General features: G+C 40.1%; 2 protein-coding genes across 2 annotated transcripts; one reads left to right on the forward strand and one right to left on the reverse strand.

Moving 5' to 3' along the window:
• Nucleotides 1–55: 55 nt before the first annotated feature.
• On the reverse strand, nt 56–13,767 carry ndufs1 (NADH:ubiquinone oxidoreductase core subunit S1). Its single transcript, XM_051706235.1, has 21 exons — nt 13,744–13,767; nt 13,501–13,614; nt 13,242–13,336; nt 12,802–12,884; nt 12,158–12,249; nt 11,962–12,069; nt 11,758–11,834; nt 11,502–11,583; nt 11,232–11,362; nt 10,865–11,050; nt 9,651–9,785; nt 9,446–9,560; nt 9,176–9,321; nt 8,550–8,678; nt 8,326–8,455; nt 5,767–5,927; nt 5,419–5,573; nt 4,887–5,062; nt 4,594–4,728; nt 4,430–4,502; nt 56–431 (listed from the first exon to the last, which is right to left on the reverse strand). The coding sequence occupies exons 1-21, from the start codon at nt 13,750–13,752 to the stop codon at nt 340–342; spliced, it is 2,424 nt and encodes an 807-aa protein (XP_051562195.1). The 5' UTR covers nt 13,753–13,767; the 3' UTR covers nt 56–339.
• A 246-nt stretch (nt 13,768–14,013) lies between these two features.
• On the forward strand, nt 14,014–16,561 carry eef1b2 (eukaryotic translation elongation factor 1 beta 2). The gene is made up of 6 exons (XM_051706303.1): nt 14,014–14,176; nt 14,511–14,633; nt 14,837–14,966; nt 15,150–15,213; nt 15,422–15,547; nt 16,360–16,561. Exons 1-6 carry the CDS (start codon nt 14,097–14,099, stop codon nt 16,512–16,514), a joined length of 678 nt encoding a protein of 225 aa, XP_051562263.1. The 5' UTR covers nt 14,014–14,096; the 3' UTR covers nt 16,515–16,561.
• The last annotated feature ends 59 nt before the right edge of the window (nt 16,562–16,620 follow it).

The following is a 16,620-nucleotide window of genomic DNA, read 5'->3' on the forward strand; positions in this document are numbered from 1 at the left end:
AATATGCCATAGTATTGAATCATTTGGACCAGAGATCTGAACAGTGACAATAGTATATTGATACAATAATTATTTTTTTTTTTATTAATCTTAAGAGCTTTCCACAACAAAGCAGATCTCCTTACGCCTTAGAACTGGAATAAAATCTTTACAACACCATTCAAAGCATATTTAAATATGAGCAAGATCAATTTCACACATATTTGCTGCTCTGCTGAAGTCTGACTACGTAAGATGCGAGAGAAAAACTATACAGTATGAATAAATCCTGCTTTATGTATGTGATGATGACTGTGCAGTGTGTGTTACTATGGACAGATTGGTGTGTTTTAAAGAGTTTTAACAAATGGAGGGCTCATCAACTGCTGCTGCTCCCTCTGTCACAGCCTTCACACACTTGGCCATCGTCTGAGAGGCTCTGCTGATAGGGTCTGTAGAGGAAGACAAAAGAAAGGAATAATAAATGACAGGTTCAAAGACATACACTTGATTACAGCATTCTGTTTATTCATAAGGACAAATACAACACATGGAACCAACATAATATAGATGGATTTTATCAGTATTACATGATTTGGCCCCCGTGAAAAAAAAACGATTGTCAAAATATTAATAACAGTATAATAATACAGTCTTGAGTATTGCCAACACAATAGGTATCGTTTGAAAGCTTAAAAGCTGTACTTTACAATGCATATAGGCATTATGACCAAAACAGAACAAGTGGTTAAAAATTTGCAGATAAATCAGAAGTGTTCATTATTTCTAAATAAATTGCACTGTACATATTATTGTAATCAGTTAAAACATCAAACTCATCAAATAGCCATGTGTCATATGTTTTTGAAAATTCTCAAAGAGTAGAATACAACCAGCCGATTTGTTTTTCTCACAACAAGAGTAATAGCTAAGTATATGTTTTTGACATTCATGTGAACAGATGTTTCTCATTGGCTGAGTTTTCACCTATTATTTCACGAAAAATAAACAGAACATAAAATATAACATACCATTACTTTGAGGACACGATTATGTTTCAAATAAGCCCCCCCCCCCCCCCCACCCCACCCCACCCCACACACACAAGGTAACTGAATGCTTAGATCATTGACACGAAGCACAATGTGCATAGTGCACACAGCATCTGGCTACCTGGCATCTGTTTGAAAACACATTAGCTTTCCTGGATCAGATGACATCATCGGAAATGATGGAGTGTCATGGAACGCTAAACCAATCAGACTGGGTTCAGATCAGTGCAAAAAGTCATTCATATTTGGGCAGAGAGACATGTGATTGATGACTGTTGCATATGGCCACCAGGAGATGGCGCCAAGTACATGACACAGACTCAATGACAACTCAAATGGCACTAATTCTGTGAAATCTCATTACTAAAATCCTGTCTGCATGCTATGCAAACCTTTAATCATTGTTGTGTTTGCATGTGTAATTAGTTCTTATGTACAATTATTATATTTTATTTGTTTGGAGAGGCTTTTGGACACTTGGAGAAGTTTTGTGCACTAGGATAAATTATTTTTGTAATGCTGTTAACTTTTGATTGCTTTGTTAATCAACACACGCAATTTTACTCCGTTACAGGTGACGTGATTGGGAACAAAACAAAAGCAGTTTTTCAGAGCTACCTTAATTACATCCAGAGATATATAATGTCATATCAGAAAAATAATAATAATAATAAAAAATAAATAAATTTTTGCCTCAAGTTTTTTTTCTGATTTTTCAGCAGTTTCTTAGGCTGAGTCTCAGAATTTATCATCAAACTATATAATTTCAAAAATTTAAAAGTTTTCTCCACAATGATATCAAACACTTGACCCTCCTTTTTTTTTTTTTTTTGTCAAGTTATAAGCCTTTCATTTTGGGTATGCCATTGAAACAGGAAATCTTTAAAAACACCTCAGAGCTTAAAGGGTTAACTTGCATATCCTTTCACAAAGGCTGTTGTGGTAGTGAGACCACAATCAATGGTTAGATCATCAATGGTTATTTATTTGGACTCATATTTATCACCGCAGTTGTGCTTTGGAAGGTAAAATCAGCTGTTTGCGCTCTGATGCCTTAAAGAAATGCAAATCTACTGACACCAGCTCTTGGGCAATCAGGACTAACTAGAGCATCTGCAATAATGATGACCAGGGACATCATTTACATAAAATCCTAGCTGTGTCCTAATCCACCTATCCTGACAGATATCTAAAGAATTCTGTGTCCGAATATCCATGCTTCCCTACTAAAAGATAAGTCCTCTCACTTTCAACTGCTTTTATTTTCAGCAAACTTAACATGTGTAAATATTTGTATGAACATAAAAAGATTCAACAACTAAGACATAAACTGAACAAGTTTCACAGACATGGAATAATGTGTCCCTGAACAAAGGTGGGGTCAAAATCAAAAGTAACAGTCAGTATCTGGTGTGGCCACCAGCTGCATTAAGTTCTGCAGTGCATCTCCTCCTCATGGACTGCACCAGATTTGCCAGCTCTTGCTGTAAGATGTTACCCCACTCTTCCCCACCAAGGCACTTGCAAGTTCCCGGACAATTCAGGGGGGAATGGCCCTAGCCCTCACCCTCCAATCCAACAGGTCCCAGACGTGCTCAATGGGATTGAGATCCGGGCTCTTTGCTGGCCATGGCAGAACACTGACATTCCTGTCTTGCAGGAAATCACGCACAGAACGAGCAGTATGGCTGGTGGCATTGTCATGCTGGAGGATCATGTCAGGATGAGCCTGCAGGAAGGGTACCACATGAGGGAGGAGGATGTCTTCCCTGTAACGCACAGCATTGAGACTGCCTGCAATGACAACAAGCTCAGTCCGATGATGCTGGGACACACCGCCCCAGACCATGACGGACCCTCCACCTCCAAATCGATCCCGCTCCAGAGTACAGGCCTCGGTGTAACGCTCATTCCTTTGACGATAACCGCAAGTCCGACCATCACCCCTGGTGAGACAAAACTGCGACTCGTCAGTAAAGAGCACTTTTTGCCAGTCCTGTCTGGTCCAGCGAAGGTGGGTTTGTGCCCATTGGAGACGTTTGTGCCCATAGGAGACGTTGTTGCCAGTGATGTCTGGTAAGGACCTGCCTAACAACAAGCCTACAAGCCCTCATTCCAGCCTCTCTCAGCCTATTGCGGACAGTCTGAGCACTGATGGAGGGATTGTGCGTTCCTGGTGTAACTCGGGCAGTTGTTGCCATTCTGTACCTGTCCCGCAGGTGTGATATTCGGATGTACCGATCCTGTGCAGGTGTTATTACACGTGGTCTGCCACTGCGAGGACGATCAGCTGTCCTTCCTGTCTCCCTGTAGTGCTGTCTTAGGTGTCTCACAGTACGGACATTGCAATTTATTGCCCCAGCCACATCTGCAGTCCTCATGCCTCCATGCAGCATGCCTAAGACACGTTCACGCAGATGAGCAGGGACCCTGGGCATCTTTCTTTTGGTGTTTTTCAGAGTCAGTAGAAAGGTCTCTTTAGTGTCCTAAGTTTTTATAGCTGTGACCTTAATTGCCTACCGTCTGTAAGCTGTTAGTGTCTTAACGACCGTTCCACAGGTGCATGTTCATTAATTGTTTATGTTTCATTGAACAAGCATGGAAAACATTGTTTAAACACTTTACAATAAAAATTTGTAAAGTTATTTGGATTTTTACAAAATTATCTTTTAAATACAGTGTGTCCTGAAAAAGGGATGTTTCTTTTTTTGCTGAGTTTATATAGTTTACCAAAAACAGTGTGCCAATGTAGTTGTATGTCCAAATCCTCAGTATTCATAAAACAGTAAGCGAGAAATACCCGGATGACCAACTATTTCCGGCGAGATTCTGAAATGCGGATCAACTGGACACTTTAATATCCAATAATCCCTCAGAAGCTGAGGAGACGTCACATTCAAAATGCTGGATTTAAAAGAATGACGGTGAGCCGCGAGTGTGACAGCTCTTCTTAACTGTAAGTGCCATAAATACCAAGAAAGTTGTTCCTAGTGCTTAAATGGTGATTGTTTAACAAAACCAGAGTAGATAAGTTTTGCAGTTGTTGTTATTACGTCATATATTTGGGTCACAGGTCAATACCAACATCCCCTGATGAAGTATGTCCGGAATCTATTCATACTATAAAAGAGCATGCATACTTAAAGAACGTACCGTTTTACTGGCCGAGAAGTACATTCTTTATCAAATACAGTACATACTCTGACAGTACGTGATTTTTGACGCAGAGCAAATCTCCACCAATCCTCTGAAAAAAATTTGATGTTTCCATTCCAGACATAGTAGCTCTGAAACGGCTGCCTAAAGAACCTGGCGGTGTTGCTAGCCTTTTTTTTTTGTTGAAAACGGCAATTTCATCTATCGAGTAAATGTCATGTTGACAAAGGGAGACACTGTACCTGTCATGTAGAAATCCTTCACAGTGAGCTGAGGAGGGACAAGAGGATCTGCAAGCAATGACTGATTCACAGCCTGAGGATAAAAAGAGAACATTTCTAAACTGCTCAAAAAGTAAAGGCATAAAATAAAAACAAATATACTAATATGGAGAGAGAGCACTAACCTTTGAAAGCTCATGGGCCTGTTTGAAGTAATTGGCTTCCTCTACGTCATCGTATCTTACCAGGTTAGGAGAGACTTCTGCCAGCCTTCCCCTTACCTCATCCAGTGTGTCATATGGCAATGTGACTCCCGCCAACTAAGCACACAAACATGAGAATCTGTACTGAGCAAACCACCTTTTGATTGTTAACGTCATAAAATAGCTCAGCAAATGTATACAGACAATATGAGGAACAAGGTGTACATTATGAAGCAGATTTTTTGTTATGAAAGGATTGGTTACAGCATATGCACCTCAGAGATGGCACGCAGAATTTTCCAGTCCTCACGTGCCATGCCGGGAGCAGTGACCGCCACCCTGGTTTTCTGGGCACGGCCCTCTGTGTTGACGTATGTGCCGTACTTCTCTGTGTATGCAGCGCCAGGCAAGATGACATCTGCCATGGGTGCACCTACATCTCCATGGTGACCTGGATATGCATGTGGTGCCATTAACCCCCAAACGTATATATTTAGAACCATGTATGGTTCACTTTTATCTTGCTCACTGGGGTCTAAATATAATTATTATTATTTAATTATTTCATTGTTATTATTATTTTATTAAGACAATTCATAATCACATTTTTATCAAATTGCATAATGATGACTCTGACATTACAGATATTAAAGCTTTATTTTCTGTTAAAGCATGATTTTCTGTAAAACTGCTTTGAAACGATGCGTGTTGTGAAAAGCGCTATACAGACAAAAATGACTTGACATGTACCATTAGAAACACTGCATTGTGATACAAAACACAAGAGATGCAAGTGTGTTAACTTACCCTGGTAGACGATAAAGCTATCTTTGGGCAAGTCTGCTTTGGTGATGCAACCAGCATCAGCTCCCAGGAGAAACAGCACTTTTGGAGGGTTCTTCCGGATGGCCTCAACACCAGGCTTATAACCCAAGTCCAGGGCTGCCACCTGACTGGCCACCCTGAGGTCACACACACAAGACCACTTCTTAAAATTTTCAGTAGGAAGACAACACTCACAATTCTTTTAATCAAATCAGTGAACTTTACTAGATACACTCGGATCAAAAGCAGACAGAAGTGATAGAAAAGCTCACATATTCAGACACACACTTATTGCAGTAGCTGACATTAAACAAAGGAACACAAGCTGACCTGTGCAGCACATTTAGAACCTTCCATCCCTCTTCAACACCACTGCTGGCCCGAGCATTTTGAGCAATTGTGGACACTGCTTTAAAAATGGCTGCCCCATCCTTTCTCTGGAGACTGGAGCTACCCACTACCACAACAGGCTTTTTGGCCTGAGCTAAGACCTGAAACACGAAAAGCAAACATACTTTAATTGATTCAAATTCCAGAACATTTGCCAACTTCTGATACATCAATGTTTAGGGACTAGTGGTGGGCATTATCCTGGTTAAAACCTATATAACAGTAGAAATGTGTCAACTTCTTTAAATTTGAGTATCGTTTCTATCGCGATTATGCATAATGTGTCCGTGTACCAATCAGAAAACGGGCTTTGCTATAAATTATTCTATTTTTTTATCTGTCCATTCGCCAAGCCCTTCTCCCCTTAAGCCTAGTGCACACTACACAACTCAAGCTCATCCACCTGATGTTTTGAGTCGGCGACTGGTCAGTGACAAGAAGTCTCAGATCTCATGATGACCAATAGTCATGTAGTGTATGCACTCTTGTGACATGCTCCGGCTAGTTGTCGACGCTATGACAGATTTCAAACCAGCTTGATATCTAGACGTCTTGTCATCAGGTGTGTGTGTGCTGTCCTGACAATGAGCCAAAGCCAATGAAATATAGAGAGTGTGCAAGAGGAGAGCAATTATTGGGAAGCAGGAGACAAAATAATTATCAGAAAACAAAACATCACCCACATCTCCCTACCCATTGTCTTTATTACTCTCAGCATTTTTTCTTATTTTTTTATCCTTTGCAAATAAGCACAAAACAGGCGCAATCCATTCTTTCATGTTTTTTGATATGTTTTTACAAATAAACTGCTTTTTTGTGAATTAATTTTGTTATCATAATCTTAAGATGCATTTTGGGAGATCCATTTGAAACAGGATGATGCTAAAGACAGCTGTAATTGGGTCCAAACTGTTTTGAGATTTGTCCACTTCAAACAAATTCAGACATTGGGCTTGTACTTCCAAAGCAGTGGAATGCCACCTAATAAAACAAGAGTTTAAACTTTGCCATCTAAGTGCGAATTTAAATGGAAAAATACGTATGATCTGAACGTTTTTAAGAGTGAATGCATGTACAAGCACAAGAACTTCAAGAAATTCTTCAGTGTGTCTGATATCAACATGCAGGGACACAGATATGAGAAGCACGCTCATTAGAAGCTCAGTTACAGGCACTGCACTAAAATAACTCTGAATTCTGCTCTAAATGTCATGTTTGCGTATAATTAAGAGAAACTGTGCGCTTTCTTTTCCTCCTTTTATTTATTTGCGCTTTATTATCATTCAGTAATACACATACGTAATGATTGATGTATGTCCTCATGTAATCATAGGCTCTCCCCTCAAAATCTGAACACAAGTGGTCAAAAGAAACGACCAGGTGTAACGATGAGGTGTCTGGCTTGGACACTTGTGATCGGATCTTAATACCAGGTGTACCAGGGCCTTAGTCGGGATGAATGGCCATATAGTTGATTCACCCAGTCTGTGATCAATCACGTACTGTGCATACCAGCACGACGGAAAGCAAGACTGAGTCACAGGGTGCCGAATGCAAGTCGTGTAGTGTACGCTTGGCTTTAGTTACTGTTGCTGGCAACATCAGGCTTTTCTGTTGGCATCTGTTCTGCCACAAACATGGAGAGAGAAGCGATCCCACTGAATAAATTACCTCAGAAATGATTAAATAACACCTTTGCCAACTGTGCATTATTGTCTAGTATATAGTTGTCAAAAAGGTTTCCAGTATTCAGTGTAAGGCTAAATCCAAAACAAATACGTGATGGAGGGGTTTGCTTCAGAATCAAGGCAAACACTTTTGTTCAATTAAAAAGAACAAAGCATGATTTTTGCTTGAATTTAAAAACAATGCAAAGTAGATAAAATAGCTAAAATCTTATTTTTAATAATTAGAACAACCAATAAGTAGTTATCACAATAGAAATGACATGTTTACCATTACTTTGGAAATAGTTGTAGATCTCAAAAGGAACTTTCATTATTTTTTTCAATGCTTTTGAATCACGTTGCATAAAAATGTGTATGGGTGCTGCTTTCACACTTGGTTCAATTGCTTGTAAATGCATTATACCATAATAATTGCCATCGGGAGCCTGCAAAGATGCAAATTATACATCATCTCAAGCAGTTCACTTCTGCGATTTGGTACGATTTCATTCATATCAGCAATGAACCGTACTGGAGTTCACATGAACCGTACCCTGACCATCTTTTCAAGTGGACTTGGTTGCGGTTCGCGAATGTGTATTTGAGGTCGGAAAACAGCGTTCACATCATCCAAAGGAAATGAACTTTGACATCATTCGAACCCAGGTGCACAGCAAAAGTGCTAGTATGAAAGCAACCTATGTCATGACACATATGTCGTTATTGACCTAGAATTTCTAGACTATCACGATATAATTTTTGGCTAATATCACCCACCCCATTAGGGACAATTTCTGATCAAATCTTTAGAGCTCCATTCCAACATAAATACCTTGCAGAAGGGGTGTGTTCCTGCAGCGATCTCCTGCAGCACTTGTGTGGATTCACCCAGATGGTCGTAAGTGTAGGTCAGGTCCACATTATGACCCACCATGGCCACCTGTAGCTCATTATGTAACCAACTATAGAAAGAAGATAGACAAATAAAACAACGGGGTGAAGTAAAATAGCATCCGATCACAACCTTTACAAATTTAGAGTGCAAAATTGTTATACCTCTTTCGGACACGCGCATTAAAGAGAGGAGCCTCATAGCGTGGGTTTGTTCCAACCAGAAGGAGGAGGTCACACTCCTCAATGCCAGTGATACGGCTGTTTAAGAGGTAATTGGAGCGTAGGTCGGTTCTAAGGAGTCAAAGGAAAAAAATGTAAACCCCAAATAGTAACTTCATGGCAGTGCCTCCTTTCACAGTAGACTTCTGGAATTCATCAACAATTTTTTAATTTAAGAGTTTTTTAAAAAAAAAAAAAAAAAAAGATAAACTAAATGTTTAGTAATGTTTGCCCATACAAAAAAACAGATGCTTCTCTAGTCTTTATGATATTCTGGTATCTAGATAGGGCTCGAATCTCTCCTTGAATTTAAGACTAAGGGACCCTCCTCTCCCCATTTTACAGTTCGACAGGTGAAAATAGTGGTCTGATTGCTTGGATGGCACAAACATTACATTTTAATATTTAAAGTTAGAGGTTTGTTCAAACACCTAACCCTCAGTGGAGCAATAGTGATGCTCATCTTAATAAGCACCACTAATTTAAAATCAGTGTGAAATAGAAGTGATACAATGTCAGACAGGGAAACGAGGACAATCAGTGTTTTAGTCTCAATTCATATGACCCACCCGGCACCAGCCATCGGGAAGATCTCCTCAGTGCAGAGGGTCTCACTGTTCAGTCTGTTTAGCAGGTCCTTCAGAGCCACCAGCGCCTCAGCATCTACCATCCCACCAGCAATAGCTCCTACCTCAGAACCCTGAACTCCTTGAAGCTGCAAACAGTTACAGCCAGTCAGATCTAATGTCTGCATTTCACAATGCAACTGACACATAGGTTTCATAGTAAGCATACATGTAAGATTCTAGTTTATAACATTATAATATGCAGGTACTCACTGCTCCAGCCACACGTGTAAGAACATCCTCCCAGGTGGTAGTTACCAGCTGACCACTGGCATGCTTTACCATGGGCTGGGTCAGACGCTGCCTCTTCAGCCCATCATATGCAAACCTTAGAGAGAGTGAGCGAGAGAGAGGTACAGTATGTGTGTGTAAACAGAGAGAGATGTTTCAGAAGAATGATAAGAGTGCATGTACTCACCTGGTCTTGTCTGATATCCATTCCTCATTGACGTCCTCGTTGAGACGAGGCATAATTCGCATGACCTCACCACCCCTGGTGCTTACCACAATATTGGAGCCTACAGCATCTAGCACATCAACAGACTCGGTTTTCCTGCAGACACATGGACATGATCATTTTCATAATTAAAATACAAGCACATTCATTGAAAGAAGAAAGAAACTCAAATATAAGGGACAAGGTACACAATGAGAGCAAACTAAAGGCCCAGATATACTTCATAAGAAATCGAAAAACAAACGGGTGTGACGTCATTTAGAACAAAAACTAGCCAAAAAAAAAAAAGGTGTTTTTGCATTCATTCAGTGGTTCGTAGCAGCTCGCCTGGGCGGAATTTTAGGAAAATTTCTAACCGGCTGCTAAACACCTTCTTACTGCCATTGGTCCACGTCATCAGTAGGTGTGACCTGAAGCTCCACCTACTACTTCAATGTTCAGTCTGTATTCAACGTGAACACACAGGTGGTTAGAATTATTAGTGAGCTTGTGGACATTTACCTATATCAGTACGATCGTTCGCACAGAGACATTTTCCAAGACATTTTCCGTTAGTCCACAAAAGCAATCAAATCTACTCAAATACTTTCAAGTGCCCATTCACTCATGTGCCATCTGCCGTCAAAGCCATTCACACTCTGCCCAAAGTAACGTGTGCCTCTATCACCACTCTTTAGTCTGTATTTTGAACATTAACACTTTTATACGCCCATCATTGCAGTAGTACCAGTGTCAACATAAATTACAATATCAGAGTGTAATCAGCAAATATTATGACTTGTTAGTGCACAAGCATCATGAATTCACAATCTAAACAATACAAATTAAACATGATCTACTGCATATATATTACTTTAAATCATCATCGAGTGGTTAAAATAGCTTCTTTTACTGATTGTGACTTCTACTCAAAGAATGAGGCAAAAAAGTCATTGATAACACATTTTAAAGTTTTTACATGTAGCATCCTAATATTTAAATGCTCCACTAAACGCCTCCCAAAAGCAGTGTGGCGGGTGTCTGAACGTTCACACACAGTATACCATTGCTCAGCTGTTTAGAACTTATTTTTACCCCTGAACGAAGAACAAAGAAGAACTTCTTCGGAAGTATATGAGGGCCTTAAATCTCTCAGGATTGTACCTGGTCTCGTGTTAAATCTCTCAGGATTGTACCTGGTCTCCCAGGGTCGTGCAGTGAAGGCATAAGGTTTGGATGTCAGTGCTCCAACAGGACACAGGTCAATCACATTACCAGACAGCTCAGACATGAACATCTTCTCTACATAGGTACCAATCTGCATGCTGTTGCCACGTCCTGTGGTTCCCAGATCTTCCATCCCAGCAACCTCACTAGCAAATCTGTAAAGGAACAAAGACTTTTATTGGTGTTGACAGAGATTACCTGATCCTTAAAGATGCTAATCATGCAAAGTGACTTTATTTAACAGTTTTGGTTCAGAAGTAAATAATCTGAAGACACCAGCATAAGAATGTGTTATGTGAATTCTGTAGCTTGGAGAAGAACAGATCTCTGACCCACCGAACACAACGTGTGCAATGTATGCAGCGTGTCATGATCGTTTTGATGAGTGGGCCAATGTTCTTATCTTCCACTGCTCTCTTCCCTTCTGTGAAACGACTTCTGTCTGTGCCAAACATCATTGACTGGTCCTATAAACCCAGTTTACACCATCAAGGTAATTAAAAGGTAACTGTATTGAGGAGAATTCCATTTCCACTATTAAGTACATTCAACTTTAGTTGATAGACCAACTCCCAAAAATTGCCGAAAATTCGGCTTTTTTTTTACCTGCAGGTCACATTCTCCTCCTTGATCACAGATTGGACAGTCAAGAGGGTGGTTTGAAAGGAGGAACTCCATGACTCCCTCTCTATTAGAAACATGACAAGAAATTCAAATGACTGTAAACATCCTATATTGCAATGCAGTCCCCAATAACACCTGTAAATAGCCTAAAGATTTATGAACAGCTAGTTATGAATTAAAAAACACATGTAAGCCCTTCTCTAAATTTGTGTGATGTTTTCGTAAAGAAAGGCCAAACCTGGCCTTCCGTGTTTTCTCAGAGTTGGTCAGAATATTCCACCCTTTCATGACAGGCATCGCACATGCTGCTACAGGCTGTTAGTGATGAACAGATTGAATGCAAACAGATAAGAAATGATTGGTTTTTTTGTAAACAAACAATTCTATAATTACAGTATTCTATCAATAATGTGTGCTAATTTCTATTAATGCTGCATGTTACCTTTGGCGCTCTCTCAATTTCCACCAGACACATGCGGCAGTTACCTGCCACCGACAGCCGATCGTGATAGCAGAAACGAGGAATCTGCACGCCAACTTTCTCGCAAGCCTGGAGACAATTTGGACACGTCAACATACTGCATGGAATGCACATTCCTTTTATGGAATTACTAAAGAAAGAGTTCACTGCATGGTACCTGTAGTACAGTGGTCCCTGGTTCCACCATGACAGGCTTTCCATCTACAAATACTTCAACCGTATTGCTTGAGGCCCGGACTGAGGTTCGTACTGTCGTAAAAAACAAACTAGTGTGAGAAAACATTTCAGGGGTAAGTGACTGACAAGACCACAAAAAAAGCATTCTTTTTTTTTCTCCCCAATTTGGAATGCCCAATTCCCAATGCGCTCTAAGTCCTTGTGGTGGCATAGTTACTCATGTCAATCCGGGTGGCGGAGGACGAATCTCAGTTGCCTCCGCGTGCATCTGAGACCGTCAATCCACGCATCTTATCACGTGGCATGTCGAGTGCGTTACCGCGGAGACGTAGCGCGTGCGGAGGCCCACGCTATTCTCTGCGGCATTCCACGCACAACTCACCATGCGCCCCGCCGAGAGCGACAACCACACATTATAGCGACCACGAGGAGGTTACCCCATGTGGCTCTACCCTCCCTAGCAACCGGGCCAATTTGGTTGCTTAGGAGACCTGGCTGGAGTCACTCAGCACGCCCTAGATTCGAACTTGTAACAAGTTGTTAGGCATTCTTATGATTTGAAGAACATTTTATTTGAAATGTCACATTTTTGAAAGATTAAAAATTAATGCATGCATTAATTACCATTGTTAGAAGTGGCAATAGAGCCCTTGGAATGGGTCGCCCCAGCCAGTGCCCGACTTACTGCTGGCAAACGCAACATGTTGCTGTTGAAGAAAATGCCAGGTGATTAAAAGCATATGTAACATGTTGATCACCAATGTTTCAATGCATGGCATCTAGGTCAACTATGAATACATATGCCAGTCTTTTGAAACATATTTCTGCAAAGACATAATGTCACAATATAACTTAATGATCTGATCTTAGGTATGCAAATTATAGTATTAATTATAAATTCTTTATAGATTTAATTTACTGCAGTGGGCAGACATTTAGTATAAGTCCTGTGGCAAGGATTACAAAACGAGATTGTATAACACAGTATTAACAACATGTTTGTACCTCCCAAGACAGCTATAAAGCGCAACATTTGTAAAAGAACTGTAAATTACATAAGGTACCTATATATTCCATTGTAATGACAAACTTGATAACACTTCAGTCCAAATCTGATGCTGCTGACATTTCCAACTATGCACAGGTTATCAGGCTTGCACTCAGCAGCACAGCAGCGTTATGGTCAAGGACAGAGAAAACGTTACAGTAATTTACCAATTCTCCCCATGCAATTATGACGCCAACAGTTATTCACAAAATGACTCTCTACACAAATCACTCTTTACCCTTAAATTGTTACAAAAAGCAATATCTAACTCTTACCTTTACGCTGTTTGGCCTTCTAGACCAGAACAGCGTTACTGCCTTTGGTTCAGTTGTGAATGCGTCCTCGGCTGATTCCGGAGAATATGACGGAAATAGCCGATTCACGTCAAACTGAAATAAAATAAAATATTATAGTAAAAGATTACTCTAAACTAAAATATATGCGTAGATTCATGTTTAGAAATATAATACTATCTTAATATATGTTTTTATAAAGTTTATCCAACATTTTGTGTTGACCTTTGACATTTACTCCTTCCGTCATTTCCGCTCAAAAACATGGTCGTTTCCTTTTTCAGTTTTAAAAGTCACTAGTCAAAACGTTTGGGAAGGATTGTTCATATGTGAAAAATGGTAGATGATTATCTTTCTGTCTTGATCAGTGAAAAGGTCGCATTTAACATACCGAGCACAAATGACTGTCAAAACAAATGGCTTGATATTTTGAAACATTTGGTAGAGCAAGTCGGCGTGGGAGGAGTCATGGCGTCAGCGGTATAAAGACCATCTCACGATCTTTTCTCGTTCCTTCGCACTTCCTCCAAGCACAGGGCACACGTCTGCACACGAGGTCTCACTGGTAACTTCCAACAATGGGCTTTGGTGATCTGAAAACACCCGCAGGCCTCAAAGTTTTGAATGACTTTCTGGCAGACAAAAGTTACATCGAGGGGTAAGCTATTGTCTGCTTTTTTTTTTTAATTATTGGTCAATGTATTCCGTTGGCTGCAGAAAGTCGGTTTGTTCTTTTAATAGACTGTACTACAAAAAGAATAACTGACTAATGACTAATATATATACATCATGTATGATCAGTAAGTCATTGTAGGATGTGTATAATAGATCCCCTCTCCCCCAGTATTAATCAGCTATATTGTTAACTGTCGAGATTCATGTGGACATTTAAAAATGTGCAATTATGTAATGAGATAGATTCCAGAATATTCACAAATACACCTCTCTATTCTCAAATGGTGGAAATCGCTCATTACACACTGTCTTGCCAGGTATGTGCCCTCTCAGGCTGATGTTGCAGTGTTTGATGCCATGTCTGGTGCCCCCTCAGCTGACCTCTGCCATGCCTTGCGGTGGTACAACCACATTAAGTCTTACCAGAAGGAGAAGGGCAGGTAACCTCAAGCTTTGTTGTGATGCTTTATGCTCTCCTAGAACCCTAGTTTCCTCAGTATATGATGATTTTTATCACCATCTTTCGCCTGAGAGGCTGATGCACAATCTTTTAAAACCCTGATATGGCTGGGAAACACTCCGTCCATGAGAGGTGTACCCATGCAGTTGTATATAGACTCAATCTCCTGTTTCCCATCTGTAGCCTTCCAGGTGTAAAGAAGCCCCTTGGTCAGTATGGCCCTGCTGGTGTGGAGGACACAACTGCCGCAGCTCCTGCCGCAGATGACGAAGACGATGATGACATTGATCTGTTCGGTTCCGATGAGGAAGAGGTAAGTTCAGCTGCTGTATCGTTTCTGCGTTTTGACCGAACTGGACACATGATGATTTCTCACCATCTTTCGGCTGATGTTGTGATGGACACCTTTTATTCCTGAAGACCAGTTTGTAGAAAAATGTCCAGTCAATCACTGTACGTGAGAGCGGGCACACCTAATAGATGTCTTTCTCTACAGGATGAGGAGACCAAAAAGATCAAGGAGGAGAGGCTTGCAGCTTACAATGCAAAGAAGTCCAAGAGTATGTTTTTGTCTTTTAATGTAGATAATGTTATGTGGAAACTTAGACTAGTTTAATGATGATCTTTCTCACCATCTTTCGGCTGAATCATGTGATTGACGCTCTTCTTAACCTGAAATTTACTAGTCATTTAATTGGGGTGATTGGATTCTTTTGTGTGTGTAATCAATATCATCACCTTTCTTTTTGCTTTTTAATGTCTGATCAGAGCCCGCACTTATCGCCAAGTCTTCCATCCTGTTGGACGTCAAGCCCTGGGATGATGAAACTGATATGGCCAAGCTTGAGGAGTGTGTACGCAGCATTCAGTTGGATGGTCTAGTTTGGGGACAATGTAAGTCCTAATACTGCGTTCCCCATATTTTGGAATTACAGTTCCAAATTACTGTTCACAAAATTAGGTTTAATATAATATCAATTATGAAGTCCCTAAAAGTCATGTTTTAAATCTTGCCATTTCAGTTCCCAATTATTAGGAGCCCCTTAGAGGACAGGGTGGGAGTTTTCTTTTTTTTTTTTTTTTTTTTCTGAAATAGTTTTGTGCTTCCTCGCAATAAATTCACCATGGATTTACTACAGTAACCATGATGTGAAACCATAGTGATAATACAGGAAAACAAAAGCTATGGTAATAATAAAAAAATTAAAATCATTTTGTGGTTATGGTTTTACTATACAAATAGTTTAACTATGGTTTTACTGTAGTAGTATTGTAGACTGTAGTAACCACAGTTTTTGGAGGAAATTGTTTTACTATGGAAATTGTAGGAACACTAACTGTTGTTGGCTAACCTAGGTGGGGTTTTTCCCCACCAAGGAAACCATGTTTTAATACAGTATACTGTATCCATATAGTAACCATGGTTTTACTATAGATTAACTATGGTTATTCTTGTGATAATTACGGTTTACAACTACAAATACCATGAGTTTTATTAACATAGTTTTCGTTTCCTGTATTATTACTATGGTTTCACTATGAATATCAAGGTTAAAATCTGAATACTGTAGTAGTACCATGGTGAACTTCTTGCGAGGGCTTGCAAAAATATTTCAGAGAAAAAAATATATGCCCTGCCCTCTAAGGGCTTCCGTACAGTTTGGTCTTTCAATAGACACTTTTTTTTTTTTTTTTCTTGTGTACAGCTAAACTGTTGCCTGTTGGCTATGGCATCAAAAAGCTGCAGATCGCGTGTGTGGTGGAGGATGACAAAGTTGGAACAGACCAGTTGGAGGAACTGATCACAGCCTTTGAAGACTATGTGCAGTCCATGGATGTGGCAGCCTTCAACAAGATCTAAAACCTCACAGCAAAAAGCATTGATCCAATAAAGGCACTTCAAATGCATTTTGTTTCTGGTTAAGTGTACTTAAGTAGTTTTAAGTTTACCATTTGAAGGTTTAACC

The sequence above is a fragment of the Myxocyprinus asiaticus genome, chromosome 9 (assembly GCF_019703515.2).
Source record: "Myxocyprinus asiaticus isolate MX2 ecotype Aquarium Trade chromosome 9, UBuf_Myxa_2, whole genome shotgun sequence".
Taxonomy (NCBI): domain Eukaryota; kingdom Metazoa; phylum Chordata; class Actinopteri; order Cypriniformes; family Catostomidae; genus Myxocyprinus; species Myxocyprinus asiaticus.

What these genes read in the sequence shown, in the direction of transcription:
- ndufs1 (XM_051706235.1), bottom strand. An exon ending in GAAGGCCAAACAGCGTAAAG is followed by an intron (nt 13,337 to 13,500) that starts GTAAGAGTTAGA and finishes TGTGCTGCTGAG; the next exon opens with TGCAAGCCTGATAACCTGTG. An exon ending in TTCCCGATGGCTGGTGCCGG is followed by an intron (nt 8,679 to 9,175) that starts GTGGGTCATATG and finishes TTGACTCCTTAG; the next exon opens with AACCGACCTACGCTCCAATT.
- eef1b2 (XM_051706303.1), top strand. Translation starts at nt 14,097, where the DNA reads ATGGGCTTTGGTGATCTGAAAACACCCGCAGGCCTCAAAGTTTTGAAT. An exon ending in CAATGCAAAGAAGTCCAAGA is followed by an intron (nt 15,214 to 15,421) that starts GTATGTTTTTGT and finishes ATGTCTGATCAG; the next exon opens with AGCCCGCACTTATCGCCAAG. An exon ending in TGGTCTAGTTTGGGGACAAT is followed by an intron (nt 15,548 to 16,359) that starts GTAAGTCCTAAT and finishes TCTTGTGTACAG; the next exon opens with CTAAACTGTTGCCTGTTGGC.